Here is a 19,835-nt window from a genome sequence, read left to right as displayed (position 1 = left end):
AATTGTAAGAGAATAAATTTGTGTTGCTTTAAGATGCTCAAGTTGTGGTAATCCCTTACAGCAGCAATAGGAAATGAATGCAAGCTGCCTTTAAAATATCTAAGAGATGTCAGGTAGTAAGTTGAAGATAAGGGTCTGGAGGTGAAAGAAGGAGGCTGAGCTTGAGCTATAAATGTGTACATCACACTCATATGGGTGGCAGCTGAAGCTGTGGGAGGCCATAAACTATTTGGGGAGTGACACTGTCACCTACTTGCTGTCCATCTTTCAGCAAGGTATTTAACTTCTCTGACACATTATTGAGAATTTATTCTGTTCTGGAATCATATAGAGCAATTTACATGCATTCTCATTTAATCCTCACAACGACTTTGAGGTAGAAACCATTTTTATCTATTCACAAAAGAGGAAATAGGCTTAGAGAGTTTAAATAGTTTGTCCAAAATCACATAGCACAACGAGGAGACAAGACTAATGGCACTGCATGACTCAGCCCTTGTTACTCGGTTACCAGCAGCACTGATGTGATCTGGGAGTTTGTTAGACCTACTAAATCAGAATCAGAATGTTATTATAGCAAGAACCTCAGGTTATTTGTATATTAAGTATGAGAAGGAGTCTCTAGCCTGCCTCCAGAATGGGTTCCACACGGGCAGGTGCTGAACCAAGAGCCTAGCTCAGAGTTCTAGAAACACAATGTTTTCACCTCTATATCTTTGCTCATGCCATTCCCTAGCTGAATTTAATACTCTGGTGCAGGCGTCCAGGTTGGGGGCCTCCGCAGTAATCCCAAGTATTAATACTTTTATCCACTGTAACTCTTGGGTGACAATCCTGTCTCCTCTACCAGTACGTGAACGTCTCTAGCGTAAGATAAGAGTTTTTTCTCACCTAGGTATCCTCAATGCCAGGGAAAATCAAGACCCACAGCAGACGACTAGCCACTATCTGAATGCAAGTATGAAGTAGCAAATAAAACTGAAATCTGTCACAGCGAAGACCTACTCAGGCGCAGTAGAGCCCACCCCGGCCGGTGATTAGGCGCAGCTGGGAAAGGTTGGTGGGCGGGAGGTTTAAATGCCTGAGTCCTGCCCTTCTACTGGCTGAGCGGATGGGTGCATGCGCAGAGCTCGCAGGAACCGCCTCAGAGGGCCTTCTGCGCATGCGCGGGATCCCGGATATGGATCGAGTTGATTGATAGCTTGCCGTGCTGCTGCAATGGCGGCGCTCAGAAGTGTGACGGGTTCTGGCAATTGGTTTTCGGCTTTGGCGCTCGGGGTGACTCTCCTCAAATGCCTGCTCATCCCCACCTAGTAAGGGACCTGCACGGTCAGGGGCTGGGTGGGGAGGCCCGGCGGTGGGTCAGGGCGGGAGAGAGGAGTATGGGTATTCTTGGGTATAAGGAGAAAAGGGAACTTTAGGTAGGTCGCGCTGGTTGCTACCCGCCTTTGTTAAGTTTCCCACCGATTGTTACTTGACCTGAGAGCTAGAACATAGCCCTAGCTGGCCAGGTTCAGGCCTGGCGCTGTCTGATTTGGGACAAGTCACTTTAACGTTTTGAGCCTCAGGGTTCTCATCCTTAATATGCATTTAAGAACACCCATCTCCACCATTCATTCAGCCAGTCTTATCAGCTCCAGGAACTCTTCTAACTCCTGAAGATGCAGTGGTGAGCAAGACATTTCTGGTCCTTGCCCTGGATGGAGTTGGTGAGTGGAGATAGACAAGCAGGAAAGTTTCAGATTGTGATAAGATCTATAAAGGAAATACAGAGTGACAAAGTGGCAGGGCACTCTTAGGAGACGATGTTTGCGTTAAAATTCAAAGGATGAAAAAGAATAAGTAATACGAAAAGCAGTCCAGGCATAGGAAAGAGTAAATGCAAAGGCCCTGTGGTAGGAAAGAACTCAGCATTCTAGGAACAGAAAATGGCCATTGTGGCTGAAGAGCATTAAGGGAGAAGAATGGCACAGGATGGGGTAGGCAGTGGCCAGATCACACAGGGTTATGAAGGCCATAGTTAGACTACTGTGTGAAAAATGGATGGAGGGCCAAGACTGAAAAAGCATGGGAATTAGGAAGCAACCACTAAGTGGTGGTGTGTATACAGTACAATGGGTACTCAATATTTATTAATATCAGCTTCCACTTTCCCATCATCCTCTTTTCCCTTTTTCCCCTTATGCCCTTTCTCCCTTATCTCCAGGTCCCCTACTTCCTAGTTTAGGATTTGTTTTATTGGTATCCTTTGATTCAAGCTCTTGGCACTCTCTCTTTTTTTTCTCTCTCTCGTTGGGTATAGGATAGTTGTGTTTATAGAATATATGTCCATACATATACCATGATGTGCATATGTAATTATATAAGTAGTGAAATGTATATCTAGCTTCAGTAAAATGACTTACCAGGGACTTGGAGGAAAAGAGTTGGTCACTTAAACTTTCTGCACAAGCAAATAAGAAACATCTTTCCATTTTAAAAGCAAATTGGAAAAATCTTTCTAAAATGTAGCAAATTCCTTTTATATCAGAATGAAAGAGAATTCTTTTTAACAAGTTCTGTGCATATAAAGGGATATTTCTTGCTTTAGTTACTTCAGCCTATAAATGTACCCGCAGTGTTGTTATTTTGAATACCACTCTCGGTTCAGGATTAAGAATGTGTATAGTGCTCACTTCGGCAGCAGACATACTGGCATACCTCATTTTTTGTGCTTCCCTTTATTGTACTTCACAGATATTGCTGTTTTTACAAATTGGAAGTTTGTGGCAACCCTGCATCAAGCAAGTCTATTGGTGCTATTTTCCAATAGCATGTGCTCACTTTATGTCTCTATGTCAGGTTTTGGTAATTATCTGTTATGGTGGTCTGTGATCAGGGATCTTTGATGTTACTATTGTCATTGCTTTGGGACCACAGCCACATTAGACAGCAAACTTAATGTGTGTATTCTAACTGCTCCACTGACCATCCATTCCACCATCTCTCTCTTCCTCTTGGGGCCTCCTTCTTCCCAAGACACAATGATACTAAAATTAGGCCAATTAATAGCCCTACAATGGCCTCTAAATGTTCAAGTGAAAGGAGGAGTCACAAGTCTCTCACTTTAAATCAAAAGCTACAAATGATTAAGCTTAGTGAAGAAGGCACTTGGAAAAGCCAAGATAGGCCAAAAACTAGGCTCTTGTGCCAAACAGCCATGTTGGGAAGACAAAAGAAAAGTTTTTAAAGCAAACTAAAAGTGCTGCTTCAGTAAGTACACGAATGATAAGAAAGCAAATAGCCTTTTGATGATATGGAGAATGTTTTAGTGGTCTGATAAAAGATGAAACCAGCCACGACATTCCCTTAAGCCAAAGCCTAATACAGAGCAAGGTCCTAACTTTCTTCAATTCTATGAAGGCTAAGAGAGGTGGGGAAGCTGCAGAAGAAAAGTTTGAAGATAGCAGAGGCTGGTTCATGAAGTTTAAGGGAAAAAGCCACCCCATAACATATATGTGCAAAGTAAAGCAGTAAGTGCTGATTTAGAAGCTGCAGCAAGTTATCCAGAAGATCTAGCTAAGATCATTGATGAAGGTGGCTACAGTAAACAATAGATTTTCAATGCAGATAAAACAGCCTTATTTCAGAAGAAGACACTATCTAGGACAGGCGTCCTCAAACTATGGCCCACGGGCCACTTGCAAGCCGCCTAGCACATTTATCCGGCCCTCCCGGTGTTTTTGCCACTGCTGCCTGTCCTGCTTAGCAGCTGACTGGTCCCCGGCCCACAGTGCCACACTCTCCAACGGTCTGAGGGACAGTGAACTGGCCCCTGTTTAAAAAGTTTGAGGACCCCTGATCTAGAACTTTCATAGCTAAAGAGAAGTCATTGCCTGGCTTCAAAGCTTCAAAGGACCAGGTGACTCTTGAAAGGGGTTAATGCAGCTGTTGATTTTAAGTTGAAGCTAATGTTCATTTACCATTCCAAAAATCCTAGGGCCCTTAAGAATTATGCTAAATCTACTCTTCCAGTGCTCTATAAATGGAACAACAAAGCCTAGAAGACAGCACATCTGTTTACAGCATGGTTTACTGAATATTTTAAGCCCACTGTCGAGACCTACTGCTCAAAAATAAAGATTCCTTACAAAATATTACTGCTCACTGATGATGTATCTGGTCACCCAAGAGCTCTGATAGAGATTATTAAGGACATTAATGTTGTTTTCATGCCTGCTAACACAGTATCCATTCTGTAGTCCATGGATCAGGAGTAATTTTTGATTTTCCAAGTCTTATTATTTAAGAAATACATTTTCTTACAAATTTAAGAGAGTTCAACAGAGTCTTTGAAAACAGGTGGAGGAGTGGTAACTTGTTTAGCAAGGCAAAGGAACTTTCAGCTCAGCATGCTTGTAGAGGAGGATAGACTAGAAAAGAGTCTATACACCTTGCAGAATCCTAGAGGGGTTTAAGACTTGGATATATGGGACTCAAAACTGGGAAATTGGTTGATAGTCATATATATATATATATATAATTTTATTTAATTTTATTTTTTTGAGATAGAGTCTCGCTTTGTTGCCCAGGCTAGAGTGAGTGCCGTGGCATCAGCCTAGCTCCCAGCAACCTCAAACTCCTGGGCTCAAGCAATCCTTCTGCCTTAGCCTCCCAAGTAGCTGGGACTACAGGCATGCGCCACCATGCCCGGCTAATTTTTTGTATATATATTAGTTGGCCAATTAATTTCTTTCTATTTATAGTAGAGACGGGGGTCTCGCTCTTGCTCAGGCTGGTTTCAAACTCCTGACCTTGAGCAATCCACCCTCCTCGGCCTCCCAGAGTGCTAGGATTACAGGCGTGAGCGACCACACCTAGCGGATAGTCAATATATTCATACATAAAAAAAAAAAAAGACCTGTAGTCCCATAATGCTGGCATGTAGCATCTATACCCCTTGAAAGTGAGGTTTCTTCTCTGAAGAAATTAAATAGGAGAATCTCCAGATTCAGAGGCACCAGGTTTTGTGTAAGGCAGAAGTAAGGCAAAGGCCAGAAAATTCAGATTAATTGAAGATCTATATATGGTAGTTAATATCCTTCCTTCCATATATAAGATCTATATATGGTAGTTAATATTACAGAATATATCTGTAAATAGCATCTAGATCAATAAACAATATTATTAGAAGCCCCTTATGCCTCTTTCCAGTCACTCCTCCCATCCTAACCCACAAAGGGTATTGGTATCTGGCTTTTAACTCCATAGATTAAATTTTGCCTATTTTTGAGTTTCGTACAAATGGAATCATACAACATGTTCTTTTGGGTCTGGCTTCTTTCACTCAGCATTAAGTTTGTGTTGTTGCATGTAATCATAGTTTGTTCGTTCTCACTGCTATATAGCAGTGGTTCTCAAACCTTTTAGTCAGAATCCCTTCACCTCTTAAAAATCATAGAGGGCCACAAAGAGCTATAGGTTTATAGGGGTTGTATAATAGATATTTACCATTTTAGAAATTAACACAAATTGTTAAAGCACAAGAATATACAAGTACAAATTGCATTAGCCTTCAGAGTAATGACATCACATTATGTAGCCTCTGAAACATCACTGTATACTCATGAGAGAATAAGTGAAAAAAGAGCAAATTACATCTAAGTATTATTATGAAAACAGTTTTGATCTGATTAAACTCCTTGAGTCTCTGTGGGAGTCCCTGAATTACACTTTGAGAATTGCTGCCCTATAGTATTCAATTATATGAATGTCCCACAATTGATTGAGCCATTCTGTTCATGGACATTTGAATTATCTGCCTGTTGCAGATAATGCTGCTTTGGACATTTTTCTATAGTACATGTCTTTTGATGGATATACCTTTCTTTTTACGAATGTATCATGGATTTCTGTTGGGTATGTATAATACTTAGAATTGGGATTGATGGATCATCAGTTCATTTTTTAGTGGTGATTTGGAAGCGTCTGTAGGAAATTCAGGTTAGAGTGTCAGGAGGAAATTGGAGATGTCTATCTTTAGAAATCAGGAAAAAAAAAACCAAGGTTTGCATATCACGATCTGGAAGTCTTCATTGTACAATTAATAGTCGAACCAAAAAGTATGAATATGATTGTCCAAAGCAGAGTAAGTTGCATTTAAAAAAAAAAGGACCAAGAACTGAACCTAGAAAAACATCAACACTTACCTGATGAATATAGGAAGGGAAGGCCATGATTGAGACTGAGAAGGAGTTGCTAGGAGACTTAGGAGAAAGTTGTCATTGTGGAAAACATACACTTTCCAATGTGTGGAAACACTGGACAGTGTAAATTGGGCTTTGCTGTGGAGTTCTTTTTATTTTTTATTTTTTTAGCATATTATGAGGGTACAAATGTTAAGGTTACATATATTGCCCATGCCCCCCCTCCCCCCTCAAGTAAGAGCTTCAAGCATGACCATCCCCCAAACATTGCACATCTCACTCATTATGTTTGTATATACCCATTCCCTCCTCCCCCCTCCCACCTGCCTGACACCCAATAAATGTTATTCCTATATGTCCACTTAGGTGTTGATCCATTAATACCAATTTGCTGGTGAGTACATGTGGTGCTTGTTTTTCCATTCTTGAGATACTTCACTTAGTAGAATGGGTTCCAGCTCTATCCATGAAAATACAAGAGGTGCTATATCACCATTGTTTCTTATAGCTGAGTAGTACTCCATGGTATACATATACCACATTTTATTAATCCACTCATGTATTGATGGGCACTTGGGTTGTTTCCACAACTTTGCATAAAGTGTCTTTTGATCTTTTGGGTAGATGCCCAGTAGTAGAATTGCTGGATCAAATGGTAGATCTACTTGTATCGCTTTAAGTTATCTCCATATTGCTTTCCACAGAGGTTGAACTAGTTTGCAGTCCCACCAGCAGTGTAGGAGTGTTCCTATCTCTCCACATCCATGCCAACATTTATTGTTTGGGGACTTTTTTTTTTTTGCAATCACACAAGAGGAGGTTTATTTTCTAGCTAGCCAGGGTCCAAGCCCCAGAGCACCAACGCAGTGGCCACTCTCACAGGCAAGGACCCCGACCAGAACAACAGCATGCCTTTTATCCCCATGGTGCACAAGCTGCGCACAAGCCGACTACGCATGGATCATGTGTTGACCTTTAAAATGATTGGTTGCCCACTATTGCCTTTTGAAGTAATTGGCGGGTTGGTTGCTCTCTATTGCCTGATGGGCCAGTCGCCCGTGCTTCAATGACCTCATCCCATAATTCCCCTTACAGCGGTGTAGCAAGCAAGCAATGACCAGAAGCAAAGGTTTGCGGTTAGCTCATTGCCCCACCCAAGTAAATTCCCGACAATTGGAAGAATTCCTCTGCCCTTCCTCTGTCCTACAAATTCCTCTGCCCTACATTCCTCCCTTTCTCTAGGTAGCAGACGAGCACTCTTGCTCGTCCTCAAGGTCTCTTAGGTGCTCTAGTTCTATAGCACTTGACCATAGCTGCTGATATTGTTGTTGCAATACTAGTAGCTGGACAGTGTTTATCCATTCTTTCACAACAGCTACTAGTCTATTAATTACACATGGCGCGAAAGTAAGGACTAAGATTAGCATAATGAGTGGGCCTAGTAGGGTGGATAGTAGCGTTGTTAACCAGGGGGAACTGTTAAGCCAAGACTCAAACCAACCTGCTTGTTGTTCATATTCCTGTTTGCGGCAGGCAAGCCCTTCCCTGACCTTAGCTATAGATTCTCTAACAACTCCCGTATGGTCTGCATAGAAACAACATTCTTCTTTGAGGGCAGCACACAGTCCTCCTTGCTGGAGGAATAGTAGATCTAACCCCCTCTGGTTCTGGAGCACTACCTCGGATAGGGAGGTTAGTGACTTTTCTAGGTGTGAAATTGAGTCTTCTATCCTTGCAATATCTTCATCAACAGCTGTCCTCAGAGTATTAAACCCTCTTTGCTGCATTGCCAGAGAAGAGATACTAGTTCCTGCTCCTATTGCCCCTAAGCCAAAAGAGTAGCCAGGGTTATGGCTGTGAAGGGCTCTCTTTCTCTTTTAAAAATTAGGTTGGTGACTCTTCGCCCTACTATGCCCTCATACATTGTCTCCTCAGTGTGGTATATTATTTTTGGGAACACTAACACCATTATACAGTAATCTTTAGACCCATGTAAGGTTATGGGGTTGGTGGGGGTTCGGGGCGGTAAGTATAGCTGTAGGTCTCCATCCCAAAAACATTAGACCAAAAACACAACATCCCAAAAACACAACAACCAACCCCCACCGCGACCCGTCCATGTTGTCACCCAGTTCAATCTTTAGATGCCACAACCCCAGTCCAAGTCTGGGTCAGCAGTCCTGGGCTGTCGCCGCCACGCGGGTCAGGTCTGGTCTTCAGAGGATTCCCCGGGTCTGCAGTTGCTTTCCACTGGTCCTGGCACCGCTCCTGGTCTTTTTATTAGCAGGTCTCACATGGAAGTGGTGTATCCAGGTCGCTACTATTCTATCGACCTTAAGAGCAGTGGGGGTAACAAGAATAATTTGATAGGGGCCCTTCCACCTCGGCTCGAGGGTTCTGTTGTTATGCCGTTTCACCCACACCCAATCCCCTGCTGGTGTGGGTGAAACGGTGTCCGGCACCCTCCTCCTCAGGCCGGTAGATAGCACGGAGGCCCAGCCATACTTGACTGTGGACACGTTGCAGAGCCTGCACCGCTTGCAACACTTCTTTGGGATGTCCCAGAAGAGCCTCAGGGCTCATCCTAGGAACTACAGGAGGGGGTGTGCCATACATGATTTCAAAAGGGGTTAAACCCAAGTGATAAGGGGTGTTCCGAGCTCGGAACACAGCGAAGGGAAGGAGGGTCACCCAGTCTCCGCCAGTCTCCAGGGCCAATTTAGTCAGGGTCTCCTTTATTGTTCTATTCATTAGCTCTACCTGCCCAGAGCTCTGGGGCTTATATGCACAATGTAATTTCCAATCTATCCCCATAGCCTGGGCCAGCCCTTGACTAACCTGACAGATAAACACAGGTCTATTATTTGACGTCATCCCTTCCGGCAGTCCATACCTGGGGACTATTTCTTCTAATATTTTCTTAGCTACTGTCAAAGCTGTTTCTCCTTTCGTAGGGAAGGCTTCTACCCATCTGGAAAACGTATCTACTATGACCAGTAAATATCGGTACCCGTATTTTCTAGGCTTGACCTCTGTGAAATCCACTTCCCAAAATAGTCCTGGCTGCCTCCCCCTTTCCCTCGTACCTGCATGGGTCCCTCTGGTCCTCCCCGGCTGCATGACCTGACAGGCTTGGCAACTTTTGACGATGTCATCTGGAACCCGTCCTTGTGACTTGAACCTTAGTTGAGCAGTGTCCAGCAGTTGCAGCATCTTTCTCTTCCCTAGATGTGTGGTCTGATGCAGGTGTTCTAACAGGTGGCGTCCTAAGAGTTCTGGCACTATTAGGCGATGCCCTTCGTCCCGCAACCATGTTTGGGGACTTTTTGATAAAGGCCATTCTTACTGGAGATAAGTGATATCTCATTGCTGTTTTGATTTGCATTTCCCTGATGATTAGAGATGTTGAGCATTTTTTCATATGTTTGTTGGTCAGTATTCTGTCTTCTTTTGAAAAATGTCTGTTCATGTCCTTTGCTGCTGTGGAGTTCTTTATTGACTTTGGTGAGTGGCTATTCAACTAGAATGTATTGAGCCCATCCATGTGTCAGATACTGTTTTGTATGTGGAGGGGAGGTATAGCAGTGGACAAACGGGAAAAAAAGATTTTCTACTGAAGATGGGAGGTACTTGAATATATTTATACATTGTGATGGTGAGGGGGAGAAGTAGGAGACATGAGCACAGCAGGGGCCTTTTTCTACCTTCTGTGGCGAACTCCTCCCCATCCTGGAAGATCCAGCTTATATGTGAGGCCTTTTCCAGATAATGAATTTTGTTAGAATTCTTTGTGAGCAAGAGGATGTCATTTCTGAGCATGGGCCTGAGGGCTTCCCTTAAAAAGTGTGGGCTTTAAGGCCGGGCGCTGTGGCTCACGCCTGTAATCCTAGCTCTTGGGAGGCTGAGGCGGGCGGATTGCTCAAGGTCAGGAGTTCAAAACCAGCCTGAGCAAGAGCGAGACCCGTCTTTACTATAAATAGAAAGAAATTAATTGGCCAACTGATATATATATAAAAAAAATTAGCCGGGCATGGTGGCGCATGCCTGTAGTCCCAGCTACTCGGGAGGCTGAGGCAGAAGGATCACTCAAGCCCAGGAGTTTGAGGTTGCTGTGAGCTAGGCTGATGCCACGGCACTCACTCTAGCCTGGACAACAAAGTGAGACTCTGTCTCAAAAAAAAAAAAAAGTGTGGGCTTTTTGTCAGCCCTTTTGATAGCTCTGAGACCCTTTTTACTGGCTTACAGGTCCCTCAACAACTTTTCAAAAGGAAGTCTGACCTCCAGATAAGTGTGGTATTACAGGTTTATGTCATGCCTGTTTATGTCTTTATAGGATAGTGAGCTATGACTGCTTAGGGGATGTCGGTCCATTTAAAAGCGTAATTATGGAAATTAGAAATTGATAAATGTTGCAAAATCTTGTTTTATTCATCTAATTGTTTTGAGTAGCCATTCCACAGATTTTGAAGTACACCGAAACTGGCTTGCTATCACCCACAGTTTGCCAATATCAAAGTGGTATTATGAGGTAAGTTTTATTTTCACTTTTTTGGTTGTGTTTTTTTAAGATGATGTATAAAACCAGGTAAATATTATTGCCATTAAAAGAGTTTTCCATGAGGTCATAGGTCTAATTTTTATAAGAATTGTGTTTTGGCCAGGCGTGGTGGCTCACGCCTGTAATTCTAGCACTCTGGGAGGCCGAGGTGGGCTGATTGCTCGAGGTCAGGAGTTCGAAACCAACCTGAGTGAGACCCCGTCTCTACTAAAATAGAAAGAAATTAATTGACCAACTAAAAATATATATACAAAAAATTAGCCGGGCATGGTGGCACATACCTGTAGTCCCAGCTACTCGGGCGGCTGAGGCAGAAGGATTGCTTGAGCCCAGGAGATTGAGGTTGCTGTGAGCTAGGCTGATGCCACGGCACTCACTCTAGCCTGGACAACAAAGTGAGACTCTGTCTCAAAAAAAAAAAACTGCTAACCTAGTAAAACAAAAGATACATAGCATTTGTGTACCATTTTGTTGTTTATAAATATATTTCATATATGTATTATCTAATTTGTTACGGTACTTTATTTTACAAATAGAGAAATTGAGTCAGAGAACTTGAACCCAAGCTAGTGAATCATTTGTTATATTATAGCTCTTTTCATATTCAGATGAGTAGAACCATGTTGTAACTCAGTTTATTATTTCAAGGTTTTAGATTAATTTCCTTTGAGGTATAGTTGACTTTAAGGAAGTTGGAGACCATATTAAATAACTTGGAAGACAGGTTTTAGTGTTCTGCTCAGCCTTACATAGGAATTGCTCTATTAATTTAGTGCACATTTTAAATGCAATTTCATTTCATTGTGCTTTTTTAAAGACCAGAGAATGCAAAATTTTCACTGTTTACACCTTATTTATTCAGTTTCTTAAGATATGTTTTATCTTCAATTTTTATCACAGGCAACTTCAGAGTGGACCTTGGATTACCCCCCTTTTTTTGCATGGTTTGAGTATGTCCTATCACATATTGCTAAATATTTTGATCAAGAGATGCTGAATATCCATAATCTGAATTACTGCAGCTCAAGGACCTTACTTTTCCAGAGATTTTCTGTCATCTTTACGGATGTACTCTTTGTGTATGCTGTCCATGAGTAAGTCTGGAGCCTGTCATTTCGTGTCTCTATATTGAAGAAATATTACAGTATTAAATAGTATTAACTTATTCCTGATTTAGGGGAAATAAAGTTCATATAATAGCAAATGCTAGAACAATGAAAAACTGTTGTGCTTTAAACTGCATGAGTTTAAAGCAGTCTAGCTAAATCTGGTAGAAGAAATGGGGATGAGGTGGGGTTACAAGCAGAGGTAGAACAAGAGATTGTGAATGTCGTGAAAAGAAGTATCCCAAGTAGAGTTCCAGGGCCATCTCCCCCATCCAGAACAGCTCCATATGCTTTCTTTCCTTCTTTGCAGTAGGCGTCTAGAAGCTTCTATGACCTACTCTATTTTGGGGATCCACACACATGTACATAGTACATGCACAGTCATGCACACATATACAGTGTGCTAACCACCAAAGTCTCTCTTGTGGAGCTTATATTCTAGCAAACTCAAGAAATCACACTGAGTGCTTTCCGTGGTTGTTTATATTTTTATATTTTATATCTTTTACTTATAACTTAATTTTAAGTAGTTGAATATACATAAATAGAATGGCTTGTGCAGTGACTTTCAATTAGTAAGTTTTCAGTTAATGTTGGTTTCCACTCTGCCCTCTGCTCTAGTATTTAAGCCTGCTGGTGTGATTGTGACAGAGCAGTAACGGTTCATTTATTGACCCTTGTCATAAATGGATCATTTCTATTTGTGAGGCCCTTTAGACTGCACCCTTGCCCCAGTCAGTAAACAGTCCCTTGGGAATGTTTTAACCCCTGCTCATTTTTATTGAGTAACTCTTGTTTGACACCTCACTTTCAATCTGTTATAACCTGGCAGGAGTTGGAAGGGAAAGTGATTTGTAGTATGTTGCTTTTAACTCAATATGTTTGAATTAAAGCTCCTGGGGAAAGTGTATACAAGCAAAAAGGGAGAGGGAGTAGAATTAATTTCCAGCTGCAAAGGAGAGGGAACAGTTAAATAAGATTATTGAAATTTATAAGGCCCGGTGCGGTGGCTCATGCCTGTAATCCTAGCACTCTGGGAGGCTGAGGAAGGCGGATTGTTCAAGGTCAGGAGTTCGAAACCAGCCTGAGCGAGACCCCGTCTCTACCAAAAATAGAAAGAAATTAATTGGCCAACTAAATATATATATACAAAAAATTAGCTGGGCATGGTGGCGCATGCCTGTAGTCCCAGCTGCTTGGAAGGCTGAGACAGTAGGATCGCTGAGCCCAGGAGATTGAGATTGCTGTGAGCCAGGCTGATGCCATGGCACTCACTCTAGCTTGGGCAAGAAAGTGAGACTCTGTCTCAAAAAAAAAAAAGAAATGTATGTGCCAATTTCCAGAACCAAGCATTATGTATTAACTTATTTAATTTTATAAATTACCCTGTAAGTTTACCTCTATTCATGAGGAAATTGAAGCTCCATGGGGGAAAATCAGGACCCCTGTCCTAGTCTCCCTTTAATTGCCTCTATTATATTTTTTTTAGATTTGTTTTTAAAATTTGCCAATATTCAAATGTAACACATTTTAAACATCTTTTTATAAAATAACACATCCTCATTGTCAAAACTTTGGAAAAGCACACACACACAAACACAGAGTAAAAATAACTATACTTCCCCACCTATAGTGATCACTATTAACATTTTGGTGCATATTAGCTCAGTCTCTTTCTGTGTCTGAATTTAATTTTTTTTTTTTATTTTTTTATTATTTTTTTTTAACAATAAATCTTGGTGAGAAGGAATTTAATATTTTTTTCTTTTCTTTTCTTTTTTTTTTTTTTGGAGATAGAGTCTCACTTTGTTGCTCAGGCTAGAGTGAGTGCCGTTGTGTCAGCCTAGCTCACAGCAACCTCAAACTCCTGGGCTCAAGGGATCCTCCTGCCTCAGCCTCCCGAGTAGCTGGGACTATAGGCATGTGCCACTATGCCCAACTATATTAGTTGGCCAATTAATTTCTTTCTATTTATAGTAAAGACGAGGTCTTGCTCAGGCTGGTTTCGAACTCCTGACCTTGAGCAATCCTCCTGCCTCGGCCTCCCAGACTGCTAGGATTATAGGCGTGAGCCACCGTGCCTGGCCTGAATTTAATTTTTATAAAATTAAAAATGGAGTCATACTGTTTTGTTACCTGCTATTATCACTTAGTAATATGTCAACATTTAAATGACATACTTTTTTATTATACATAGGGTTTTCTAAATTATTATTTGGACAATCAGGAGCTGCAAGTTTGTGTGTCTATTACTTTGGCTGGTATTATATAATTTAGAGTCCTAAATCTCTCTGGTCTGCATTTTTTACTCTTCAGGATTGAAATAGTGTGTGCCCTCTCAATTATCTTTCTTTTTTTTTTTTTGAGACAGAGTCTTACTGTGTTACACGGGCTAGAGTGCCCTAGCGTCAGCCTCATTCACAGCAACCTCAAACTCCTGGAATCAAGCGATCTTTCTGTCTCAGCCTCCCAAGTAGCTGGAGCTACAGGCATGTGCCACCATGCCCGGCTAATTTTTTCCATATATTTTTAGTTGGCCAATTAATTTCTTTCTATTTTTAGTAGAGACAGGGTCTTGCTCTTGCTCAGGCTGATTTCAAACTCCTGACCTTAAGTGATCCTCCCACCTTCGCCTCCCAGACTGCTAGGATTACAGGCATGAGCCACTGTGCCCAGCCCCTCTCAATTTTCAATATACTTACTTTTTTTTTTTTTTTTTTTTTTTTTTTTGAGAAAGAGTCTCACTTTGTTGCCCAGGCTAGAGTGAGTGCCACGGCATTAGCCTAGCTCACAGCAACCTCAAACTCCTGAGCTCAAGTGATCCTACTGCCTCGACCTCCCAAGTAGCTGGGACTACAGGCATCCACATGCACTACCATGCCCGGCTAATTTTTTCTATATATATTAGTTGGCCAATTAATTTCTTTCTATTTATAGTAGAGACGGGGGTCTCGCTCTTGCTCAGGCTGGTTTCGAACTCCTGACCTTGAGCAATCTGCCCGCCTTGGCTTCCCAGAGTGCTAGGATTATAGGCGTGAGCCACCACACCTGGCCCAATATACTTACTTTTAAGTTTAGGTAGCTGTTTCTGTTTTTAGTTTTATTAAATGAAAACTTTGTTTCAGATCAGCATAGCTGACAAAGGGGCATGGTTTTTGTTATGCGCTTTTTTTTTTGCAGAGATGAGATCTCGCTATGTTGCCAAGCTGGCCTCAAATTCTTGGGCTTAAGTGATCCTCTTACCTCACCCTCCCAAGTAGCTGGGACTATAGGCCTGGCTTGCTTCCACCTTTTTAAGCAATCAAGAATGGCGTAGGCTGGGCATGGTGGCTCATGCCTGTAATCCCAGCACTTTGGGAGGTTGAAGCAGGAATATTTCCTGAGGCCAGGAGTTCAAGACCAACCTGGGCAACATAGCAAGACCCTGTCTCTACAAAAAATTTAAAAAGTAAAAAGAATGGCTAATAAAATGTTTATCATATTTTACTCTGCAGAAGTTCTAATGTTCTAATGAAGATCATAGTTGTTTGTTTCTTTCCTTATGTTTCAATATAGGTGCTCTAAATGCATTGATGGAAAAAAAGCAGGTAAAGAACTTACAGAGAAGCCAAAATTTATTCTATCAGTATTACTGCTGTGGAACTTCGGGTTGTTAATTGTGGACCGTATCCTTGATGTTCTATGCACTATTCCCTTACTTATTGTGATATATACTAATACAATATTAATTTTCTTTCTTTCTTTTTTTTTTGAGACAGAATCTCACTCTGTTGCCTGGGCTACAGTGTTGTGGCGTCAGCCCAGTTCACAGCAACCTCAAACTCCTGGGCTCAAGCAATCCTTCTTCCTCAGCCTCCTGAGTAGCTGGGACTACAACCATGCACCACCATGCCTGGCTAATTTTTTCTATGTATTTTTAGTCGGTCAATTGATGTCTTTCTATATTTAGTAGAGACGGAGTCTCTCTCTTGCTCAGGCTGGTTTTGAACTCCTGACCTTGAGCGATCCTCGCACCTCGGCCTCCCAGAGTGCTAGCATTACAGGCGTGAGCCACGCCCCCCCCAAGATTAATTCTTTATATAATGGTGATTGTGAAATGTGAGGTGCTTTTGAAAATGTGTGTGGTCTGGGTCTGTAGGCTGGTAAAACTGTGGTCTCTGCCCAACTTTACCAGACTCTGGTATTAGACCACTTTGTTTCTGAAAAGTTAGTGTGATATGTGAGAACCAGTTAAACCATCAATAAAACAATATACTAAGATTTGTAAACTGTCTTTAGATTAATCTAATACATATAAAATAGTTTTATAACATATTATTCTAAATACCTTTTATAGGAAAGGAAACATCATAATGTACATATGAGAACAGTCTGGCATTCACACGTTTCTGCCATCTTGGCTTACCACATATTAATAGGCAAAGCTCTTAAATTTAAGGAGTCTGGATGTAATTAAACTCCTAATGATAGAAGCCTAATAGTTTGCAGTTTTCATAGAGGTAGGCTGATATGGAGGAAAACACCCAGACTTTGGTTTCAATCTGACCTGAACTCAAATCTTAGTTGTCATAGTAACTTTAGGACCATGAATAGATTAATGTCTCTGAGCCTTAATTTCTTTATCTCTAAAATATCTCTAAAGAGGATAATTCTAGGCCAGCGCGGTGGCTCACGCCTGTAATCCTAGCACTCTGGGAGGCCGAGGCAGGAGGATTGCTCGAGGTCAGGAGTTCAAAACCAGCCTGAGCAAGAGCGAGACCCCGTCTCTACTATAAATAGAAAGAAATTAATTGGCCAACTAATATATATAGAAAAAATTAGCCTGGCATGGTGGCGTATGCCTGTAGTCCCAGCTACTCGGGAGGCTGAGGCAGCAGGATTGCTTGAGCCCAGGAGATTGAGGTTGCTGTGAACTAGGCTGACACTACAGTACTCACTCTAGCCTGGACAACAAAGTGAGACTCTGTCTCAAAAAAAAAAAAAGGAGGATAATTCTAACTATCCCACAGGTTCACTGTAAAGCTTAATCAATGAGATAGTGTATGCACTATGAACACTGGAGTGCTACATGCTGGTGGCCTTCAGTATCTGTTAGGTCCCTTCCATTCTCATCCCTAATTCTAAAAAACAAAACAAAAACTTCTTGCCTCTTAGCTGCTGGGCCTTTAAGATAGAAAAATAATAAGAAAGTTTTCTGGGTTTCTTCTTTTTTGAAACAGAGTCTCACTTTGTTGCCCAGGCTAGAGTGAGTGCCGTGGCGTCAGCCTAGCTCACAGCAACCTCAAACTCCTGGGCTCAAGCAATCCTGCTGCCTCAGCCTCCCAAGTAGCTGGGACTACAGGCATGTGTCACCATGCCTGGATAATTTTTTCTATATGTATTAGTTGGCCAATTAATTTCTTTCTATTTATAGTAGAGACAGGGTCTCGCTCTTGCTCAGGCTGGTTTCGAACTCCTGACCTCCAGCATCCGCCCGCCCCGGCCTCCCAGAGAGCTAGGATTACAGGCGTGAGCCACCGCGCCCAGCCTTGGGTTTCTTCTTAAATGTAAATTTTAATTAAAGAGTTTGTCCAAGATTTGACTCTGTTTATAGAAAATATGAGAAGTCTAAACTAGTAGTAATATTTGTCTTGAATTTACTTATTAAGAAAGTATTCGCAATTTCTGTTCTCAGTTAGCTGGCACAGTTCATTATGGTATCCTCTGTTATCTTTCCTTGACCTAAGTCCAGATATTCATTTCCAGTATAATGGTTTTTTATTTGGATTAATGCTACTCTCCATTGCACGATTCTTTCAGGTAAACACAATCGGGTGTTTCTCACAAATTCCATCTTCTCTTTTGACAATAATTTTCTTCATTTTACAGATGAAGAATTCATCTATTATGAATTCTATTCATTGATTATGAGAAAATTGTACTCTAAAAACTTGTTAGCATGTTGCAGGCCTGAATTAAACGTGAGTTTCTATATTTGGTTGGGATCACTTATGTAGGAATGAAATCTCCAGTAGTTTTTACAATATATAATAATAATTTAGCTAAGTAGGAATGCAATTTAGAAAAGAAGAAAAAGACAATAATAATTATGATGGTGGTACTTTACCATCAAGCATGAATAATATCATAATAAAAAATATGGGATTTGGAATCAGGACTGGGTTGTAATCCTTCCTAATGCTAATGAGCTCTGTTACTCAGACAGAACTTTACTCAAATGCATTGGCTGCTTCAGATTAGGTGTATTACATATATCTTATTGAGTAAGTTCACAACCTTTCTGTGAAGTCATTATAATTATTCTTTTTTTTTTTTTTTTAAGACAGGATCTTGCTATGTTGCTTAGGCTAGATAGAGTACAGTGGTGTCATTGTAGCTCACTGCAGCCTCAAACTCCTGGGCTCAAGCAACCCTCCTGCCTCAGCCTCCCCAGTAACTGGGACTACAGTCACATGCCACCACACCTGGCCAATGTTTTTGATTTTTTGTGGAGACAGGTTCTTGCCCCCCTGCTCAGGCTGGTCTTGAACTCATGGTCCCAAGCAATCCTCCTGCCTCGACCTCCTCCCAAAATACATGAGCCACCATGACCAGCCTATTCTCCTTTTATAGAGGAAGAAATAAGAAACGTAGATTTCTGGGCCACCCCTCTGTAGACCACATCAAAATCTCTGAGATTAGGGTTAAGAAATCTCCAAGGAATTTTGGTACACCATCAGGTTTGTGAACCATTAACCAAAGACAAGTCATTTAAACCCTTTTAGGCTCAATTTTTTCATCCATAAAATATTTACCCCTATATTCTTGTTTGTAAAACAAGGCTACTTACCTCACAGGGACTTTGGAAAGATCAAATTCGATAGTCTGCTTTAAAGTTCTTTGTCAACTATAAATGTCTGGTTAAACTTTTCTCTTTTAATTGTAAAAAACCACATATTGCTTAGGACGTAATCAGTGTTCAATAAATAATTATTGGATGCTTGTTGAACAGACGAACTAAAATTTGACCATAGAATCAGCTAGACCTTATCTGGATCATACAAAGTTACGAAACTGGTGAAGAGAGATCTGGAAGCATCCCATTCTTTTTCCTTACTGTTCCTAAACCTACCTATTCTAGACCACACCTGATGAAACAGTGAGAGAAGCAACTGGCTTCCCATGGTCCCTTTGGCAGTTTCCCTTGCTGAACACCAGGACCGTTCTCTCATTTGAGCCTTCCAAAATTCCTGTGAGGTAGGCAGAATTCAGACTTCTTAGTTATAGTCAACTGGGTTTTTTGTTTTTGTTTTAATCAGAATTAGTTCTTCTAGGTAGTTAGGATCAAGTGCTATATCTGGTGACTTTAGCCTGAGAGTACTATATAAGTTACCTGATCTATAGCATAAAAGTTTTTTTCTCTTTCTTTTTTTAATTTCAGCATATTAAGGGGGTACAAATGTTTAGGTTACGTGTGTTGCCTTTTCCCCCCTTTCCCCCAGCCCCGGAGTCAGAGCTTCAAGTGTGTCCATCTCCCAGGTGGTGTGCATTGCACTCATTTTATACACACACACACACACAGACACACACACACACACACACACACACCCTCCTCCCCACTCCCATCTGCCCGATGCCCAGTAAATGTTATTCCTATATGTCCACTTAGGTGTTGATCAGTTAATACCAATTTGCTGGTGAGTACATGTGGTGCTTATTTTTCCATTCTTGGGATACTTCACTTAGTAGAATGGGCTCCAGCTCTATCCAGGAATATACAAGAGGTCCTATATCACCATTGTTTCTTATAGCTGAATAGTACTCCATGGTATACATATACCACATTTTATTAATCCACTCATGTATTGATGGGCACTTGGGTTGTTTACACATCTTTGCAACTGTGAGTTGTGCTGCTGTAAACATTCGAGTTCAGGTGTCTTTTTTATAGTCTCTTTTGTTCTTTTGGGTAGATGCCCAGTAGTGGGATTGCTGAATCAAATGGTA

The 19,835-nt window shown here is 41.4% G+C and overlaps 1 protein-coding gene across 3 annotated transcripts in view; it reads left to right on the top strand.

Moving 5' to 3' along the window:
* The first annotated feature begins 1,179 nt into the window (after positions 1–1,179).
* ALG8 (ALG8 alpha-1,3-glucosyltransferase) overlaps positions 1,180–19,835 on the top strand; it is a 31,061-nt gene continuing 12,405 nt past the window's right edge. For all 3 annotated transcript variants that reach the window (XM_076002342.1, XM_076002343.1, XM_020286639.2), the window contains exons 1-5: positions 1,180–1,313; positions 10,635–10,713; positions 11,644–11,837; positions 15,405–15,514; positions 17,581–17,648. In XM_076002342.1, the coding sequence (XP_075858457.1) occupies positions 1,219–1,313; positions 10,635–10,713; positions 11,644–11,837; positions 15,405–15,514; positions 17,581–17,648 (546 nt within the window). In that variant the 5' untranslated portion in view covers positions 1,180–1,218. The remainder of the gene's footprint in view (positions 1,314–10,634; positions 10,714–11,643; positions 11,838–15,404; positions 15,515–17,580; positions 17,649–19,835) is intronic.

The sequence above is a fragment of the Microcebus murinus genome, chromosome 4, assembly GCF_040939455.1.
Source record: "Microcebus murinus isolate Inina chromosome 4, M.murinus_Inina_mat1.0, whole genome shotgun sequence".
NCBI lineage: Eukaryota > Metazoa > Chordata > Mammalia > Primates > Cheirogaleidae > Microcebus > Microcebus murinus.
The sequence above is the reverse complement of the archived record's forward strand: the minus strand, read 5'-3'. Positions and strand labels throughout refer to the sequence as shown.